The sequence below is a fragment of the Gorilla gorilla genome, chromosome 10 (assembly GCF_029281585.2).
Source record: "Gorilla gorilla gorilla isolate KB3781 chromosome 10, NHGRI_mGorGor1-v2.1_pri, whole genome shotgun sequence".
NCBI lineage: Eukaryota > Metazoa > Chordata > Mammalia > Primates > Hominidae > Gorilla > Gorilla gorilla.
In genome coordinates, this window is record NC_073234.2 from 35,989,207 (window position 1) to 36,007,423 (window position 18,217).

General features: G+C 34.7%; 1 protein-coding gene across 1 annotated transcript in view; it reads left to right on the forward strand.

Moving 5' to 3' along the window:
• Positions 1-18,217, forward strand: part of PDE3A (phosphodiesterase 3A) — a 314,502-nt gene that overhangs the window by 227,361 nt on the left and 68,924 nt on the right. The window contains exons 3-4 of the mRNA XM_019039397.4: positions 13,222-13,479; positions 15,999-16,153. Of these exons, the coding sequence (XP_018894942.2) occupies positions 13,222-13,479; positions 15,999-16,153 (413 nt within the window). The remainder of the gene's footprint in view (positions 1-13,221; positions 13,480-15,998; positions 16,154-18,217) is intronic.

The following is an 18,217-nucleotide window of genomic DNA, read 5'->3' on the forward strand; positions in this document are numbered from 1 at the left end:
AATGTATATTTCCAGTTCAGAAGTCTCTCCTAATATGCCACTGGAATCGTCCAATACCTCAGTACCCTCGTCCAAACTGATTCCTTCTCTTTTGATTCCTCATTCTATGAAAGACTCTTAGCTACGTATCTTCCCAAACCTTCATCCTGAAAGCTAGCCTGACTCCTCTCTCCACACATACTGATGATGCCAGTATTCTACAGGACTTTCTTATTGCCCTTACTAGTTAATCAAAGCTCTTGAATATGGCTCATATTCCTGCCATGATCTGTTTCCTCAGACCTCTCCAGTGTCATCCTTTCAAACTGAAGCACTGTGTACTTCACCTGAACTTTGTCTTCAAAAGGCCATTCTTTACCTCCAGGCCTGTTAAGATCATTTCCTTTTCCAGAAAACACACCCTAATCCTTTGCTTACTCTTTTCATGTATGTACCCAATTGTGGAAAAATTTGTAGGATTGCTTTTTGTGTCAGTACTATTACTTCTCCTTGGCAGTTTCACTGTTTTTTGGACAGTGCTTATTCCAGAATCAGGTTGTTAAATAATAGTTTTTAATCATGACTCCAGTATTTCAGTGTAACAATTCTCAGTATGCTTTAAGTGTGAGATTAGAACATGCAATTGTGCTAGGAGGTTGAATGTTTTAAGATGGCTTCCAGAAAAGCAGTGATTTGTTTCAAAGAACTGTCTCAAACACTTTAATTTACTTGTCTTTTAAGGTACAGAATTGGAGAGAGGGCATTTACTTATCTTTGAAGGTTTGGAGTATGTTACTTATGCAGTCATCATTTCTCATATTATTGAGTGCCCACAAAGTACCAGATACCACACTGGGGGAATGAAACCTAGCATTGCCCTTGTCCTTGCACAACTTTGAGCCTGAAGGAGGAAGACAGACCATCACATATAGATGTACCAAAAGCTGAATCGAGAATTGTGGCAGGTGCTATTGCAACGAGGATCTATGTATATATGTAAGATCTGGTCAGAGATGCAAGGTTTCTCAAAAGGTATAGCTCCAAGGCTTTTTGTTTGTTTGTTTGTTTGTTTTTTGGCTTGCTTTTGTTTCTGCTGTTTCCAGAGTATGAATGGAATATCCCAATAGGCATTAACGTGGAAATGTTTGTATGGTCCTGAAGCAGTCAGGGAAGATGTCCTGGATTAAGTGTCGAAGAGGCAAGTCAGTAGCCTAGATAAGCACCCATTGCATATGGGGCGGGAAAAAGTCTAGTGTTGATATGGATAAAACAAATGGCAGTAAAGTTTCACAAAACTGTGTTCAAATGCATTTGATGTTTTGTGTTAATATTTTAATCACAGTAGAAAATTACATGTGGGAAAATGTTAATCAAATTGTGCATGGGAAGAAGTCACGTTTCTAATATGTCTTATAAAAATTGAGAAACGTAACAACTAAAATGTTTGCAACTTAGACAAATCATTAATTATGTAATTGTAATTTCACTTTAACAATGATCCTGAGGGATAAGACACATTTTAAATTTTTTATTTCTACCAGAGTAGACTTATGTAAGTTATTCTTTTTTAGCTTTTTTTTTGTTTTCTGTGGAAAAAAAAAAACTAAATTCTGCCTGTTAATGAGGCAGTAGCACTTGTTTTAAAAGAGATGGTCAGATAATTCTTTTAAAAGGCAGAATACTGCCATCTGTTGTTCACTGAAGTTTTTAGCCTAAGCAAACAGAAGCCTCAAGTTCAAATTTAATAGCAATTCCTGATATTTAACAGACAAAGACCAGCCCACATTTATCAGCTTTCTGAGTTCGTACTTATTTCAGAGATTCTTAGTTATTCCTATCATTTTTTAAAACTCTTTCTCATATCAGAGAAGTGCTCACATCCAGTTAAGTTCTCTTTGCTTCCTGTTTCTTCCAACAACAGAAATAATAATGTTTTTTATTTACAAAGTAATTTGTACTTAACCAAGCCTTCCCACATTTGTGTGAGCAGTCACATGAGTAGCTCATTGCCTGAATTTATTATATCTTTGCCAGCTACATCATCTTTTCTAATTAAGAGAAAGAGAGAAAACCAGCGTGCAACTTAAAGACAGCTAAGGTTATCTTCTGAAAGATGTGGGTTCTTACTAGAGTAAGTGATCAATAAGTATGTTCCATTTCCTAAATAATAAAACACTATTGTAAAATTGTTAACTTTGAGTTGTTACGTGAGTTCGCTAGTGTCTGGAAAGTAGTTAAAAAATATAAACAAGACAGAATTTTTCACCAATTTTTGACTTGTTTGCTGATAGCTTGCAGGGACTTTTGTATAAGGACAGAGGCCATGTATTCCATCTCATTTGGTGACTTGCAGTGCTCTTTGAACATCAAAAGAGAAACTAATGAAGTTTGTTATGTTTCACATCTCACATGGAACCTGCCCACAGACATGTTGGGAACTAGTTTGATGAAGGGCCCTATAGGTTTTCCTCCTACTGTACATATATATTATCTTAAGGAAAAAATCCAAATGTAAATTCGTATTCCCTGCCAGAAAATTAAAATACGCAAACATCTGCTTCCTTAGGATGGCCTTTAGCCAAGGTTCAGCCTACAATGAGTTACTGCAAAATTTTCACATGATTTCATTTTTTAAAAATTTCCCAACCAACTTCAAGTCTAAAATTATAAATGGGTCCTATGAAAGTATAAACACATATGCAATTTTGCTGTCTCTGAGGTCAGAACCAGTAATGCACCAAAGATCATTGTATCAAATCCAGCTCATCTTCTAAATTAATGTAGTACATTAAAGACCAAGATACCATTTCCTAGTATCACAGACAGCCTCCCAGAGAAAGAGTTGGAGGGATGGAGTGGCACGTAGTGCTACAGAGATGTAGGAGGAGACAGCTTCCAAAAACTCATCACACATCTTTTCCCAGCATTGAGGACCAAAGTTGGATGAGAAAAGCCCCAGTGACTATTTCCTTTTTATGTGTCATCTCTTACACTGTTTATTCGTCTCTTATCCCAACTCCCTTTCCACCCTGAGAATATTCCTCCCATGCTGTGTTTGCCTCCCAGGGTGCCTCCCAGGATGACTAAATAGAAAGAAAAAAATACTTCCAACAATGGAGCTATGATGCCTGCTTTTAGAATTCTTTTCACATCCTGTGTTATAAATCATTCCAATGCAATCAACCGTATTAACTGAAACCAGGACTTTTGTACAATCACTTTTTAAGAACTTAAAATTAAAATCAGGACTATTATGAGTATTTTGCAGTAGGGAGTACAATATATCTGACTGCATTTACCTAGAATAAGAAGTGGAAATAGGTTTTTGTTTTTATTGTTTTATTTATTTATTTATTTATTTTGGTAGAGAAATCATATCTCTGTGCTATCTTCATCTATAAAGGAACTACTGGCCCAGTTCATGTAGGGGACAAACACCCACGTGTACAACATACATTCCTTTGCACACACAATCTTTCTCAACAACAATGTTTCACCAACAATAATGATAATGTTGGTGATGTATAATACTTATCAAACATATATTTTGGACCAAGCATTCTAACAAGTCTTTATGTTTATGATCTCATTTAATCATCAATTACACTATACAGTCGATATTACTATTAATCCCTTTTTAGAGATGAGACAAGAGCTAAAGAAATAAAATGAGCCAGGCATGGTGGCTCACGCCTGTAATCCCAGCACTTTGGGAGGCCGAGGCAGGCAGATCACAAAGTCAGGAGTTCAAGACCAGCCTGGCCATCATGGGGAAACCCTGTCTCTACCAAAAATACAAAAATTAGCTGGGCATGGTGGCGCATGCCTGGGGTCCTAGCTATTCGGGAGGCTGAGGCAGGAGAATTGCTTGAAACCAGGAGGCGGAGGTGGCAGTGAGCTGAGATCGCGCCACTGCGCTCCAGCCTGGGCCATAGAGCGAGACTCCATCTCAAGAAAGAAGAAAATAAAAAAGGAGAGGAGAGAAGAGGGGAGGGGAGGAGAGGGGAGGGGAGGGGAGAGAAATAAAATGAATTTACTTTTTAAATAAAAATCTTAGCATATCTGAAATTTGAACAGAAGCAGTCTAACTTCGGTTCTTGCCTCCTTAAAGACCCCATGTATTACCTCATATAACAAATATTTGATACTGATGAGAGCGAGACTCCATCTCAAGAAAGAAGAAAATAAAAAAGGAGAGGAGAGAAGAGGGGAGGGGAGGAGAGGGGAGGGGAGGGAAATAAGATGAATTTACTTTTTAAATAAAAATCTTAGCAGATCTGAAATTTGAACAGAAGCAGTCTAACTTCGGTTCTTGCCTCCTTAAAGACCCCATGTATTACCTCATATAACAAATATTTGATATTGATGAATGAAAAAAACTTTCTCTTATATCCCAACGTTTTAAAACTTTGCTTTCCAACTTCCCACATACACAACCTTACAAATTATATATATGACAAAAATATGTTTTTCTACCTTTTTGCTTCCCAAATGCTAATTCATAAACCAGGCTTAGCTTTCTATCTCTTGTTCCAGGAATGTTAATGAATAGCTTTAACATCACAATTACATTATGTCTCATTTTAAGGGAAAGAAAATATTGAGTTTAAAATACTATGGAGCTCTCTTAACAGACATAATTAGGACAAGTAGCTGGTCTGGGAATTTTAAAAAGTTTTAAAAGTAGAGCATCATAAAAATATGATATAAATTTTCTATAATTCTAGTAATATATTTTAACTTAATACATAGAGTATGCAGGTTTTTGCACATCTTTGATAAGAGCCAAGAATGTTTCTCTCAAGTATGTGTCCACTGAAGTGACTGGAGTTTCAGGTTGCCGTTCTTACTTACACCACACCCATATTTCATATTTCATTGTACATGCTTGCCAGTTTCCGTTTCTTTATAGTGGAAACAACTTAGGAACTTGGAAGCATTCTGAGTTGAAAAGCCTTTAGGTGTGTCGTGATTTTCTTTTTGAATCTTTATAGTTGTATCTCCCCTACCTAAATCAAGGGAAATACATTCTTAGGCTCTCACCCTTATAAAATCTATTTATGAACTCTGTGTAAAGCTACCTAACTTCATTTTCAAGGAAACAATTCCATTTTTATGCAGGTGTCATTTCTTTGTAGATATTTTGTTAGCCTATGTAATTCACAGCGACAAATATAACAGGCCTAAAGAGGTTTGGGAGGAAAGGAAACTGACACTAGGCAAATGCGTAACTTACCTATTGGGAGAAGTATGTGGAAATTCCACCAAATAGCCTATTCCTTGTGAGCTACTCAGTATACACTAGGCAATTTACCATAAGAAGGAAACAGCATCAGTGACTCAATAACAATTTATAAGGTAGAGCTTGTGAAAGATTAGCAATTAATACAAGAAGGACTTTTCTAAGTCTATATAATAATTTTAATATCTTTTTTTAAATGTAAAATGCTTAAAGATGCCAAGATGTAATTTTAAAATCTTTTTCTTTTTTCTTATTTGATGGGGGTGTGTATGTGTGTGTGTGTAAATGTAGAGAAATGAATTACTTGCCCAATTGGAAGGGACCTTCAAAAGATCCCTCCCAGTTCTCTGATTTCAGAGGAAAAGAGCCTGATTGCTCTACTGGATACAGTATTGCCTATAGGAAACCTATAGGTTTGGTTTTGGAAATCATCATAAAACTTAAGATATTTTTAAGTGGCCTAATTTGAAGTATATAGCATTTCTACTAGGTTATCTAGATAATTTCTCAATTCTAATGTTTCAGCATCTGTAACCTATCTATCTTCAAGTTTCATGTAGACTTACGAAGAGAGGCTTTTGGTGCTGCTTCTAATTGTTTTCCTCCAGTTAGAATAAATTAATTTCCAAAGCAAGTGACACGCCAAATTGTTCACTGAGTCAGAAGACTGGAGAATTATTACATTTTCTGCCTGTGGGCAGGGACATATTCAGCCTATTTAATTAAGTTATCAATTTAATCTGTGATTTAAAATATGTAGGAAGCAGAGTCATAACTTGACTATACTGGTGCTACATCAAAGCAAATTTATCAAGAATTGGATGCATTATCTTCATCTATACCCCAGGTGCTAGATAATCTCCTTAATCATTTTAAAGAATAAATTTATGTTGACCCTACCATTTCTCCAGTCTTTTTCTGATTTTTCCTTTGGGCACCTTTACTTTCTTTAAAAAAAAATGATGTGTATCTGCTTTTTTTTGTTTGTTTTCATTTACTCTTTTCACATAATTATTTCCTAAGCATTCTTAGATTTTATCTTTTAGAAATTCTCCAGTTCTCAATATTTTGACATAAACTCAAACATAGCACCACAGCAAATAATCTGATATGTTACTTAATGATATATGATTTTATTTTACATTCTGTTAGTAACTTGGTTACATAGACTTGTTAGAATTTTTCATAGTTTGCAACTTAGAAAATTTTAGAAACTTACATGCCTTTTACAGCACGCAAATACCTTTTGACCTCCGCACATATTCGAAGATTTCCCTTTTATCATATCAGTACTGCAATGTCAAAGTTTTTGCCCACTAGTAATAAAAATTAAAACAAATTGGCCGGGCGCAGTGGCTCATGCCTATAATCCCAGGACTTTGGGAGGCCCAGGTGGGCGGGTCACCTGAGGTTGGGAGTTTGAGACCAGCCTAACCAACATGGAGAAACCCTATCTCTACTAAAAATACAAAATTAGTTGGGCATGGTAGCATATGCCTGTAATCCCAGCTACTTGGGAGGCTGAGACAGGAGAATCACTTGAACCTGGGAGGCGGAGGTTGCAGTGAGCTGAGATCACGCCATTGCACTCCAGCCTGGGAGACGAGCTCCATCTCAAAAAAAAAAAAAAATTAAAACAAATTTTCTGTAATTGATAGGCACACGTCTAAAAGTATGTATAATATTGATTATACTTGTTGTATTTTAAACTTCTTATCTGTAGCATCAGACTTTCCGGGCCTTTGGTTTATGATGAGTAAAATAACTTAGAACCACTCAAGATTGTAATATACCAAGGCCGTTAACAATCATGGTAGTCTAAAGCCAGGATTAGGTAGGACATCCTGGAAATGGGAAAGTAGACTGGATGAAGATAAAAGAGGAAAAGGAAGTTGTTTAAAAACTGAGTACTCAGTCGGGCGCGGTGGCTAACACCTTTAATTTCAACGCTTTGGGAGGCCAAGGTGGGAGGATTGCTTGAACCCAGGAGTTCAAGACCAGCCTGGGCAAAATAGCAAAACCCCATCTGTACCAAAAATACAAAAAATTAGGCATGGTGGTGTGAGCCTCTAGTATCAGCTGCTAGGGAGGCTGAGGTTGGAGGATTACTTGAGCCCAGGAGGCTGAGGTTGCAGTGAGCCGAGATCGTGCCAGTGCACTTCAGCCTGGGTGACAGAGTGAGAATCTGTCTCAAAAAGAAAAAAAAGGAAAAAAGAAAAAAAAACACATTGGAAAATGGTGAATTTACCAAAAGTATCAGTTATTTTTGGCTTGATATATAAAACCGCACTTTCCTCCACTGTTTATCGTACTGAAATGCCACATTTTCTATTTAAAGGTGGCAATCCAAATTTGGTTGCCATTTAAATAGTGTCTAGGGAAATACACTTGCATTTTCTTAAATGTTAAATATAAATATTTCTATTATAAGGAGAGTCTGTGAAGTAGAATGTTTTATATTGCTTGGTAACTTTTTTTTTTTAAAGGAAAAGATTTGTTTGATCATCTGCACCATAGGAAGACTCAACTGTGATTTTGTGCTTAGTGTGGCCCGTACTGCACTGAAAGATGGTTTCAGATTGTTAGTTTTAAGACTTTTCTTTAAACTGGCTTTTATATAAACTTAACATTTAGTATTTATTATCACTATCTAAGATTTCACCAGTTAAATAAAACATTTCTGAGTACCATTGGTATACCTCAATATTTAATTATATTTTTTTTCAAAGTTTATAGGCATGGAAAAAACTTCTGTGTGAATCACACAATTTTTTCTCACTTTGTACATGATTTAAAAAACACTACCAAAAACCAAAACCCCTCTCCCTTAAAATTCCTTAATAGGGACATCCTAGACATACCCATCCTTTGTAGCTTACCTGCTATTTATTGAAACAGCAGCCAGTCCATCTTTCTGTTTTTCACCATTTCATGTGTGGTTAGCCTTGGCAGGTTTGCTGCAAACAAATCTGATTGTTGGTTTTAAATTGCATGCCTCATTGAAGCCTTTAGTTATTTGAGCAAAAAAGTGGTAATAACTTCTTATGTGTGATGTATCTGTTGACTGTAACATAATTTTATTCTAGAATCGTGAAAACAATAAAGTGAGGACCTGACTTAATGATACTAAGGATATTTTTTTTTTCCAATAGTAGAAGTGTTCACTTCAGTTTCTTAGCTAATTTCAATAAGGATAATTTGTCTCTTGGCTTGAATGTTGCTTTTGTTTTCACTTAAAGACCTTTGCTTTTGCAAAAGCTACAGCATAATACTAGCATCAAAATACATAATGTGCTTATTTTTTGAATTCTTATGTAACTGTGACATTGACTTATAAAGATGAGTTTTCAGTTTCTATTTTAAAGTACTTTTTAAATGTTTACTATTTTTTCTATATATACAAGAAATACATCTATTTAAAGAAAAAATAAACTGTATTATAAAAAGACACACAATGTGATAATTATAAAAAAACTTGTAATTCTCATGAACATGTTCTACTTTTTCTTCAGATTTGTAGATTTTGTATACTGAGAACATTTTAAGAGAACTTTTTAGTTATTACTAGAGAATAAACTTAATTTCATTGTCAAAAACATTTAAAATTTTGTCTTGAAAACAAAGTTTGACTTAAAATTTCAAATTTGTATGGAAACAGTCCAGTTAATTGTTAGTTTATTAGAACAACATGGCTAAAAATAAACATTACTATTTCAGAGGATCACACTGGATGAGATTTTCAGAAGCATAATGATTAGAGATGCACTTTAAAATACTTATTTCTAAAAGGGAATGTTAGCTAAGTGGCATTTTTACAAACATTAAAAAAATTGAATAATGATATTATCTGTATTTGCAGATGACCTGATCTTTATATGTAGAAAACCACAACAATTCCACATGCACAAAAATTGTTACAGCTAACAAATGAATTCAGTAAAGTTACAGGATTGAAAATCAACAGACAAAAATCAATAACTTTTTTATATACAAATAAGTACCTAGCTGAAAAAGAATAAAAAAAACTCCCATTTACAATGGCATAAAAAATACTTAGGGATAAATTTAACCAAGGAGGTAAAAGATTTGTACATCAAAAATTATAAAACACTGATGAAAAGAACTGAACACACAAATATATAGAAAAATATTCCATTACTCGATCAGAAGTATTGTTAAAATATTTATACTACCCAAAGAAATATAGAAATTTAATGCAATAACTATCAACGTCGCAATGGTGTCTTCACAGAAATAGAAAAATGCAATCCTAAAATTTGTATGAAACCACAAAAAACCCCAAATAGCCAAAGCAGTACTGAGGGGAAAATGGTTGAAGGCATTACACTTTCTGATTTACAACTATATTACAAATCTATAGTAATCAAAATAGCATGCTATTGGCATAACAACAGAAACCTACACCAATAGAACAGGATAGAGAGCCCAGAAGTAAATTCAAGCATACATGTTCAAATAATTTTACACAAAGGTGCTAGGAGGACACAGGTGGAAAGGGGAGTCTCTTTGATAAAAGGTACAGAGAAAGCTGGATTTCTACATGCAAAAGAATGAAATCTTATGTTTATCTTATACCACACACAAAAATCAACTCAAAATAAGTAAAGACTGAAATGTAACACCTGAAACCATGAAACTTATAGAAGAGAACACAGGGGGAAAGCTCTCGGACATTGACCTTGGCAATGAATTTTTGGATAACACACCAAAATCTCAGGCCAAAAGAGAAAAAATAAGTAAATGGGGCCACATCAAACTAAATAGCTTCTGCACAGGAAGGGAAACAATCAACAAAATGAAAAGGCAACAGACAGACTGGGAAAAAAATATTTGCAAAGCATGTATCTGATAAGGAATTAATATCCAAACTTTATAAATAACTCTTAGAATAGGGGAAAAATAACCTGATTAAAAAGTGGGCAAAGGACATGAACAGACATTTCTCCAAAGAAGACATGAAAGTGGCCAACATATATGTATGGAAAAGTGTTTAACATCACTAAGCATCAGGAAATGGAAATTAAAACCACTATAAGATATCACTTCACTCCTGTTAGGATGGCTATTGTTAAAAAGACAAGATATAACAAATGTTGGCAAGGGTGTAGAGAAAAGGGAACCCTAGAACACTGCTGTTAGAAATGTAGATTGGTACAGCCATTATAGAAAATAGTATAACGGTGCTTAAGAAAATTGAAAATAGAACTATATGATCCAAATAAGATAAAATCACCACCTCATAAAGATATCTGCACTCTCATGTTCATTGCATTATTCACAATAGCCAAGATATGGAAATACCATAAGCATCTGTCCATGAATGAATGGATGAAGAAAACATGGTATGTATATATGCACACACGTATATACATACAATGAAATAGCATTCACCCTTGAAAAAGGAAGGAGATCCTGTCATTTGCCATAACATAGATGGACCTGAAGAACATTATGCTAAGTAAAATAAGCCAGACACAGAAAAATATTGCATTATCTCACTCACGTGTAGAATCTTAATTTTTAAAAAAGGTCAAATATTCAGAGATAGAGAATAAAACAGTGGTTACCCTGGGCAGAGTCAGGGGAAGGGTCAGGAAATGGGGAGATGTAGGACAAAAGATACAAAGTAGCAGATATATAGGATGTATAAGTCTAGGGTATCTAATGTACATGAGGATTACAGTCAACAAAATTGTATTGTGTTACAGATTTTTGTTAAATAAGGAGATTTCAGCTGCTCTTGTCACAAAAATACTATGCAAGACGCTAGATAATGTTAATCTGTCTCACTATAGTAACCATTTGACTATCTGTACATATACACATAACATGTTGTAAGCCTCAAGTATACACAATACAAATTATTTTTAAAATAAAATTCTACTTTTAGCTCAGAAAAATAAAATTAACCCTATAGATACAAATATGACATCTGCATGAGTATATATCCTAAAATTATTAATATTACACTTAAATTTTCATATTGGTTCATAAGAGATATTTATGCCTGTGATCAGAGAACATGGGTACTATTATTAAATTATGCATTAAGTAATTACAGATATATTTAAGCACATAAAATTTTTGTTTTTTTGTTTTTGTGTTTGTTTTTGTTTTTTTGTTTTTCACCGTACTGGTTCAACACTTGAGCTATGGACTGAAGCTATTTTTGTTTGCAGCCTGATATTTCCACTTTTCACCTGTCTGATTTTGGCAAGTTATTTGTGTCTAATGAAAGTGAAAGTAATAATAGTACTTACTAATACTTTGTAGACTTGTGGTTAATAAATATCAACTTTACCATTATTATTATAGTTATTGTAATTCTAGCAGTAAAAGACATAACTTTTCTGTATGATAATTTTACAGAGTAATTTATTCATTACTTATAGGTATTGCAGGACTAGATATCTTTATGGATGTTAGGTGTTATGATATTTTTCTAATTACGAGAATAATATATATTCACTTTTTCTGTAACATACTTTTCCAACCCACTGAACAATATTTTCTAGACAATAATTTATGAATCTACCCACATCTGTTAAACAAGGATAGACAACTTTATAATACAGAAATAATGAAATTAAAAAAAAAATTATCTACTTATATGTATCTCGGTTGTCGTTGCCAGAACACTGCTATACCCCTTGTGTTATTGTTTTTATATGTTTAGATATTTGTAGAAGTATTTCTTTCGACCAGATATGTATGTTGTTTTGCTGGATCATAGAATATATACATTTAAGCTACTAATTGATAGGCTTAGCAAAGTTTCCTGCCAAACATTTTGGATTGTTTTTCCTCACTACTCATTTACCCAAACCATTACTAATGCTTGCTGTTATAAATCTTTTACTGTTTTGCCAATTTTGTAAGTGAAAGTTGTTTTTATTATGTTGATTTGCAATTTAATTATAGTGGACATAAGTGGCTTTTTATATATATATTGGTTATTTACATTTTGTTTGAATTGTCTGTTCACTTCCTTTTTCAATTGTGTCCTTTAGTGATTTTTTAGAAGCTCTCTGTTTGGATATGTTTTATCTTCTCTGTGTGGCAAACATTTTCTCACAGACCATTTCCTCCTTTGCTTATGGTATATTTTCTTATGTAGAAGTTTTTATCTTCATTTCATCAGATACATTAGGAATATCCTTGGCAGTTTATGAATTCATATTATTTTTAAAGGTTATAATTTCAAGATTATAAAATAGTCCCTCATATTTTCTTTTAATCGTACAACTTTATACTTCTGTTTTTTCTCTCTTTGGAGTTTATTTACTTATATGTATTTTCCTGGCCTCTGTGTTTTGTGCTCTTCGTTTCTGCTGTGAGGACAGAGTAATGACTCTGCTCTGATAGGCAGTTTGGCAGAATATGACAGATGTGCCACAGAATCCCAGAACTGAAATTTCTATTCTAACCAACAACAGCAAGAGAGACAGATTGTGAACTAGCACACAAATGGAGCTTTCTTTGTGTCTATCTCGAATAACATTCATTGAATAACTACCATTAGCAAAAATATTCGTTGAATAAACACCAGGTTCAAGTGTCACATTAAAATATTACTAAAAATAACATTTTATGGTATATTAATGTTACTTTTGGAGTGAAATTCCTAAAGAACATAGATGTAAAATGTTGAGCTCTTCATAAGGAGTGATACGAAGATTTTCCTCCCCAGATCTCTGAAACTTTTTGCCTTTTAAAAACTAGTGTTCATCTTTATAATTTCTTCAAATATGCTTGACCCTCCCCAAGTTCTAGCATTAAAAATTGGGCCACAAATGCAAAAAAGGGTGGCAGCTAGGGCACATCTTAGCAGAATTTGAAATAGGTGGTGTGAATTTTACTGTACTGAAATCCTAAAGAATCAGCCCAATTCATTTCTTAGTGAAAAAGTCCAAATTAATGCTTTGTGCCTTCAGATTCAGGCCTTTTCTTGCCTGATCTTGTCTTGGTTTGTGTCTCAGTCTTCAGGAACCAGTATTACTGTGGACATCGCCGTCATGGGCGAGGCCCACGGCCTCATTACCGACCTCCTGGCAGACCCTTCTCTTCCACCAAACGTGTGCACATCCTTGAGAGCCGTGAGCAACTTGCTCAGCACACAGCTCACCTTCCAGGCCATTCACAAGCCCAGAGTGAATCCCGTCACTTCGCTCAGTGAAAACTATACCTGTTCTGACTCTGAAGAGAGCTCTGAAAAAGACAAGCTTGCTATTCCAAAGGTAGGTAGTAATGACATACTCCTTAAAGGGTTAAACTATTTTTTTTAATTGTCTTCTAGGCCTCCTTCCTGTCACCTCAACTCCATCTGCAGATTCATGTCAGTGACTCAGGCAAAATGTGTTGATCATGGTGACAGAAGTAATAAATATCTAAACATAAAGACTTCTGTCCTTATACTTGATAGTTTTCTATACATAGAAAATTTATCTTTTTATGTTACCTCTTTTATTTAATCTTTCATGTTACTTGCAAAACGTTTTCTCTTCTATATGCCAGGCACTTTTCTAAGGTGATAAGGATATTGCAACAACAACAATAAAACAAAGAAGGCAGAAATCCTTGCTCCTTTCTAGTGCAGATTCTGTTTAAAATTCATTGACTCCTAAAGCTAAAGATTCTTTACTCTTTGATTCTCTTGAATGATATACTTCAAAATACCCTCCTGACTTTCCAATACACAATCAGTTTTGAACCCAGAACAGTTTTAGTCAATTATAGATTATTTAAAGTAAAATATATCCTTAGTGATTTCTATAAACATATATTTTATATGCAAAAGGAAGAAATTACACAAACTTATTCTTTTTACATATATGGCATGAGTTTTATGAAAGTAAATTGTAAGAGGATCCTCCCCCAGTTTAGATCTCAATATTGATTAAAAATAAGTAAGTCATATTAAAGACAAATCAGTGTCAGTGGTCTCTGGTATATTCAGCACAGTTATTTATTTAGTAAACAATCAGCTATCCCTTTGAGCTGGTGGTCAGTCAGTAACATCTATGCTTCTGCTGTTGTGAGTCTCTTCTCTCAGGAATGTGATCTTCATAACTTTGTCAATAACATATTTACATAGTTTCCTTCCAATATGCAATTCCCTGATAAAGATATACCTAAGTATAATATGACAGTAAGGAAAAGGAGAGAGAGATTAACTGGTTCCTTCAGGTCTCAAATTAGACCTGAGGTCAGTGACAGATTTAAGGCAAGAAACCTGGTATTTAAGAGTGTTTGAGTTTTCTCTTCCAACTGAATTACCTTCTAAGATGCACATTCAGATGTTTAAGAGACACTGGAAACTATTTAATATCATCAGAGCTATTCTTAAATCCCAAGGTGACATAGAATTCACTTCTCAAAATTTTTTACCTTCTTTGGAAGAGCAGAATGTCTTTGTGAACTATGCCTATGTGGTTGGTTTATTAGGAGTGATTAGCCACAGATAAAAGTGGGTTGTGGTTCTGTGTCTTATGACTGTTGCTGAAGTTGTAGGAAAAAGACCTTCGGTTTAACTTTTTCTTTTCTTTTTTTCTTTTTTTTTTTTTTTGAGACAGAGTCTTACTCTGTTGCTCAGGCTGGAGTGCAGTGGCGTGATTTTCGCTCACTGCATGTTGGCCAGGCTGGTCTCAAACTCGTGACCTCAAGTGATCCACCCGCCTTGGCCTCCCAAAGTGTTGGAATTACAGGCGTGAGCCACTGCGCCTGGCCCAGTTTAACTTTTAAGGTCAAGACCCACGTTAGAGTGTTGGTGCTCATCCTAGTGATCCCAGACTCTTGTCTCAGTGCAGATGATGCTACATGTCCTGTTTAGGATATGGTGGGAGAAGAAATAAGAAGGGGAACAGCAGGTTGGCCAGCAGTGTCTCCTATTAAGAGTAGTTGACACTGATGACATTACCCATATCTCTGTTGTCTAAGTTACATTAATCATAAGAGAAGTGGTGCATTTTATGAAAGACTTACATTCTTTTTACACGGAGCTCCTTTCATTTGTGAAGGAAGATAATAAAGTCAATAATACTTGGGGGTATGACTGTGGTGCAAGGTGATATAAATTAATTCATGCCCCCAAACAAGTGACTTTTGAGGAAAAACTTCTCATAATAACTAATATGTGTGTATAGGTGTGTAAATCCTGTTGAATAAATATAACTATAAAATTATCCCAGAGGCAATTGACTCTCACTCCTATAATCACATATTTGTATAAGCATTGAAATAAAGACTCTAAAAGGTTGGTTATTTATTTATTTATTAGACAGACTTCTGCTCTTGTCACCCAGGCTGCAGTGCAGTGTTGTGATCTCAGCTCACTGCAACCTCCGCCTCCCAGGCTCAAGTGATTCTCCTGCCTCAGCCTCCCGAGCAACTGAGATTGCAGGCACCCGCCACCACGCCCAGCTAATTTTTGTATTTTTGGTAGATGGGGTTTCACCATGTTGGCCAGGCTGGTCTCAAACTCCTGACCTCAGATGATCCACCCGCCTTGGCCTCCCAAAGTGCTGGAATTACAGGCGTGAGCCACTACGCCTGACTGCTTATTTTTATAATATGCATTCATTTTGGCCAGAGAGTCTTTTATTAAATTTCTGAGCACTCAAATTTTAGATAGGTGATATTAAACCAATGTAATTTAGTCAATTCACTTCTAATTAAAAGCTCGTTTCCTTCTATTATATTACATAAAATTTAAGAGATATAAAATATTCTGGGTAATGAAGTCAAGTCTCTTTCCTAGCGCCTGAGAAGGAGTTTGCCTCCTGGCTTGTTGAGACGAGTTTCTTCCACTTGGACCACCACCACCTCGGCCACAGGTCTACCCACCTTGGAGCCTGCACCAGTACGGAGAGACCGCAGCACCAGCATCAAACTGCAGGAAGCACCTTCCTCCAGGTGGCATACGGCTCCTGCTGGTTTAATGTCTCTTAGAGAAGTTACTTGCCAAAAATGAGTTGTAAATTACAGGAGAAGGAAGGCTAACCAATTACATTTGGTTGGAGGTCAGCTTTGAAGATGGAAAGGGTACATGGTTCAAATGCAGAGCAGTATAGGGGTTAACATCAGATAATTAGGCTTAACATCTGTTGTGTGGCCTTATATATAAGTGGAAAGAATGACTTGATGTGATCTCTGCCATTGTGACCTTAGATGGGAAGGGTTAAGCCCAGGATAAAGGTAGGTAATTTTATCTACATTGAGATTCATACTGAGACCCTTAAATCAAAAGCATACAACTTGACATTTGCAATTGATATGAGATTCCCCCTAGCCCAGTCATTAGCCTCCCACAAGACCAGCTGTCTTAGCGTTGTACAAAAGACAAGAGCAAATCAAAAGTAGATCATCCTAAGAACACCTAGATATGTTCAAACATTTGGTAATTTAAACTTTTCTGAGGATATTAATTCCAATTTTTGAAAGCAACTTAAAAGCCAGAATTATCAAAACTAAAGAAAAGGTTATATTAACATCTAAAAAGAATCTTGAAGAAAATAGCTAAGGAAAGTGCATTTAGAGGGAGATACTGTGTCCTTTTCTATTTAGAATAAAAATATTATACTTATCCTACTTTATTCAAATTCATTAATTGTGAGAACATTTACCATGATTTCAGGTTTTTGAAACACATGTATCAGTTTTATCAATGACCTAATGAATGAAAAATATCCACATCTATGTCATATTATATGATTGATAGCAATATCAGAAGTAATTTTCTCCTGATCCTTAGCCTGGGATATAAATAAACCAAATAAACCACCATACTGAGACTAACAGAAATATTTCAGATGATAAGAATTTAATGACTGCTGACCTTTCTTTTTTGATTAAAAATTTTTAATTGGTTTCTTCCATATTATTTGTATTCTAAGAAATCTATACAATTGGAAACAAACTCAAATGTCATTATATATTTTATATGTCAGTATAATCCCACTCCATCCTATTACCTGGACTTTTGTAAAACTTGTAAATGAGACAAGAAGAGATTATGTCGTGTTTCATGAAAATTTCCTGACGGTTGAAATTAATTAGAAGTCAATGATAATATTTTTCTCTAAAAATACTGATCATTGACAATTGCTACAGCAGCAAATACTGATAAATGCTAATAGTATTATAGTTAACTATTATGCTAATAGTATTATAGTTAACTATTGCTTAATAAAATGAATTACGTTTTCAGTGTGTATCATTAGAGTCTGCCTATTTTGCCAGTGCAACTTGCTAAGTAAGTTTCCTGTCATAGTATAGGTAATGCTTCGTGATTTCCTTCCCATAGAATGACTCTATCAAAAATCCACTCATGCCTTCTCAAATGCCTTTTTTCTGTTATTCTTTGTTACTTCTAGTCAAATCCTATTTCCCCTGCTTTTCTCTTCTCTTAGTCAATTAAATGAACTTGAGGGTTTAAATTGAAATGATGACAAGGAAGGAAGTTCCAAGAACTTTTAAGAACTTAACGCCCGAGGATCTTGTCATTCTTCTTTGTAAAATGGATCATCCAAATATTTACAATAGAAATAAGGAATAGCATACAATTCCATTCATTCTCATTCTCTCATTCCTAAAAATACTCGTAGATGTCTTGTCTGGACATACATTTTCCTCACTGCCTAATATACTATCTATCTCATAATCTCACTGTCCTATGAAAAGTACTGATGTAAAATCTGAAAGCAATATAATTCCTTCATCACTGTGAAGAAAGGAAATTAATTCTGAATAGAATTTGATCCCTTTAAGGGAAAACTATTTATAAGTAAGTGGCAGTAGTACCACCACTAAATACAACTAGTTTTGGCTTGATTATAAATCACAGTCAAAACCTTCTTTTGAGTTTTAACCCTGAAATTTCTTCCCTTTTAGCCCTTTTATTTATTCCTTTCCATATCTTTTCATTTATTGGGTCTCTTTGAGGAAGGACTACATTGATCAAAAGAAGAATAAGAATGA